Source organism: Gossypium arboreum, chromosome 2, assembly GCF_025698485.1.
Source record: "Gossypium arboreum isolate Shixiya-1 chromosome 2, ASM2569848v2, whole genome shotgun sequence".
NCBI lineage: Eukaryota > Viridiplantae > Streptophyta > Magnoliopsida > Malvales > Malvaceae > Gossypium > Gossypium arboreum.
Genome location: NC_069071.1, coordinates 62,763,540 through 62,766,479, shown reverse-complemented (window position 1 = coordinate 62,766,479; position 2,940 = coordinate 62,763,540). Strand labels below are relative to the sequence as shown.

The following is a 2,940-nucleotide window of genomic DNA, read 5'->3' as shown; positions in this document are numbered from 1 at the left end:
ATATGTCTGCCTGTACCGCCAAAGTTTGCAAGTAATCAGCTACTTCCCGAATTTGTGTTATGGCTTCTCCTATAATGTAATCCCTGCTTCTAACTTGATCTTGAGAATGATGAAACTGTGCCTTCCATTGTTCTTCACTTGCCTCCAATAACTCGATCCTCATTTCACAACTCTGCAATGCCGCCTCTAATTCTTCTATTTTCCTTTTCATTTCTTCTATCTTGATTAAGCTTGCTCTCAACTCCATCACAGAATTGCAATTCCGGTACAGACAAAGAGATCTTTCAAGTTCCTCTACTCTAGCCCTTAATTCAACTTGTTCACTTTTAATCTCTGACAGACTTTTCTCCAAGGCCTCATTTCGAGCTTGAACCTCCTAGAATTTCTTTTCCCATTGATCAGCCTTAGTCTTTTCTTCTCGAATTTCCTGACGCCACTACTCTAAAGTTTTCCCTAACCCAGCAGTCCTCATCGATAGGCGTAGCTTCTTATAATCTATCTTCAAACCCTCCAGATCCTCCTCAACTTCATTCTTCCTTTTCCGTAACTTTTCTACCTCTAACTTCTGAACCTCCACATCTAATCTCAGGTGCATCTTTTCTTCCTCCAACTGCTCAATCCTCTTCCCAAGCTCGAACTCTTATTTTCAAAGTCCTGTTTATAATTTCCAACTCTGACAGGGCAACTTGCAATTGTTCTTCCGTTGATTGAGTGCCCTCCAAACTTGGCCTAGGAATATTATCATTGACCCTCTTACCAAACCATCCCTTGTATTCAGGTGTCGTCATGGAACAAACAACCAACCTCTTCATCCAGTGAGCTTGCTTCCAAGTATCAAACATTTCTTGAACCTTCTTCTTATAATGGTCACCCTTATATGAGAATTCACACTGAGCAAACCCATAAGCTGTGGGTATAAACTGCTTCGATTTATACTGCCTTAATGCAAGTAAAGGAGTATATCCAATGGCTCCCCAAATCCCTGGCAATGGTACCCAATCAAATTTTCCACATCGAGAAAGAATCTCATTAGGGACCATCCAAAAGGCTCTCCACTCTATATCCTCCTTTTTGAAATTTTGAAGAATCTCCATCCACCAATCCTTTGAAATATCATCTCTCCTTTGCATAGCTGCCTCTTCCTTTAATGGGGAGTAACTTTCAGAAAAGACCCGGTAAGAGACCTTGTTCACCTTCCAAAAGTGACCATGAAACCACACCAACAATAGCTGCGCACATCCAATAAACCTACCTTCGCCCACCCTCCGACACGTGCTCAAGGATCTGAACGTCTCAGCTAATATTGCAGGTACAGGTGTGGTTCCTTTAGGAAGACGATCGAACAAATCAGTGACGGCTTCATCTACATGCCTTAAAGCTTTAGGAAAAATTACTAAACCATAAATGCTCAAAGCGAAGATGTCAACCTTTTTTCTTTCATCTAGATATGCTAAAATCAAATCTCTCAAATTCTCCCAAGGAATACATTTTCCATCTCCCTTTTGTTGAACTCGAGCAACAACCCAATGCTCGCTCATCCCGATAATATTCATTAACTTCTTCACAAAAGTTGGGCCATTAAAAACCTTAGTATAAGCTTTGCTGACTTGAAATTTTGGACATCGCAGCAAGGTAGTATATTCCTCCACGGTGGGCACCAAGTCTACCTCCCCAAAAGTGAAACAACTATAGGCAGAATTCCAAAACTGGGCCATAGCTCGGAACAAATGCTTATCTACCTTAACATCGAACAAATAGGGTATATCACCATAATTTTGATGGAACAATTGCTTAGTTCCCTCATTCCAATGAGCCCATATATCTCTCAATTCTTGCAACTAATTTTGTGTCACATTGATGCGGGTGAAGCTCCACAACCCCGATGTATATCCTTCTACCAGGCTATCCCCTTTCTCTGATTGTAACTGCTCTGACCATGCACGGACGGCCGAATTATCCTCGACTTTATTAAGAAATTCATTCTCCATGTTAAATCTTCTAACTTAGTAATCGAACACGAATCGACACCTCCTTAAATATGCAATGTTATGCAAGACACAATCAAAACAAAACACCACATGTCAGTATCAAATATAAGTGATAAAATCAAAACAAATATATAGGCAACTACTAAGGATTAACGTAGCTCTACCTAAGGATGGCTCTTAGGGTTCACTATATACGGTTTGGCTCTAAAGAAAAGGTACCTGAGCTAGTAGATTCCTCAATCCTCACCCATTATAGGCTCTTATGGATCGGGTTTAGCTCAGGGGAATATATTTCCCTATGACCATACGGAGATGAAAATCTCACGAAATCATAGGTACGAATGTATCCCGGAAGAAATCCACTGGCCCATGCGAGGTGAAAACCTCACGAAGGCATAGCTTCTCACTCCCACATAAAGGTATAACTGCAATGGTCATGAAATGCCATGCAATATTATTCTACAAGACTTGGACCACAACAATCATGCAAACAAATGCAACAAAGAATCATGATTTTCAAATTACATTTTCAATTTTAGACAAAAGGACATAAAATAATCAATTCTATGGCTTGACTATCTTGTTCAATCCCCAGTGGAGTCGCCAAGCTGTCGAAACAATTTTTTTATTTTAGGTAAAAACGAGGATCGTCTTTTAAAACAAAGTGTGGAGTCGCCACCAATCCTTTTGTTTAGGTGTGATTGGATCACCCAGTAAAACATTTTATTCCATTTAAATCAACTTTGGTCTACGTAAATTTGAAAAAAAAAGGGTTCAGGAGCTGGTTACGTATGAGGAAGGATTAGTACCGTCACTACGCCCAAAATTGGTACCAAATTGATTAAGTACTGTCCTTATGTCTAAGATTTAAATTACAAAAGGATGCCCAATTATTTAGTCCAACGAAAAACCGAAACCCAGCACGGTAGGGCATGATTCCTCGAATTTCCAA

General features: G+C 40.0%; 1 protein-coding gene across 1 annotated transcript; it reads right to left on the bottom strand.

Annotated features, from left to right (window-relative positions):
- Window positions 1-614: 614 nt before the first annotated feature.
- On the bottom strand, window positions 615-1,988 carry LOC108466401 (uncharacterized). Its single transcript, XM_017766726.2, has 2 exons — window positions 1,854-1,988; window positions 615-1,739 (listed from the first exon to the last, which is right to left on the bottom strand). Exons 1-2 carry the CDS (start codon window positions 1,986-1,988, stop codon window positions 615-617), a joined length of 1,260 nt encoding a protein of 419 aa, XP_017622215.2.
- Between the last annotated feature and the right edge of the window lie 952 nt (window positions 1,989-2,940).

Coding starts and splice junctions, on each gene's coding strand:
- LOC108466401 (XM_017766726.2), bottom strand. CDS start 1,988: ATGGAGAATGAATTTCTTAATAAAGTCGAGGATAATTCGGCCGTCCGT. Junction 1,740..1,853: donor GGAGCTTCACCCGCATCAAT/GTGACACAAAAT, acceptor TTCGATGTTAAG/GTAGATAAGCATTTGTTCCG.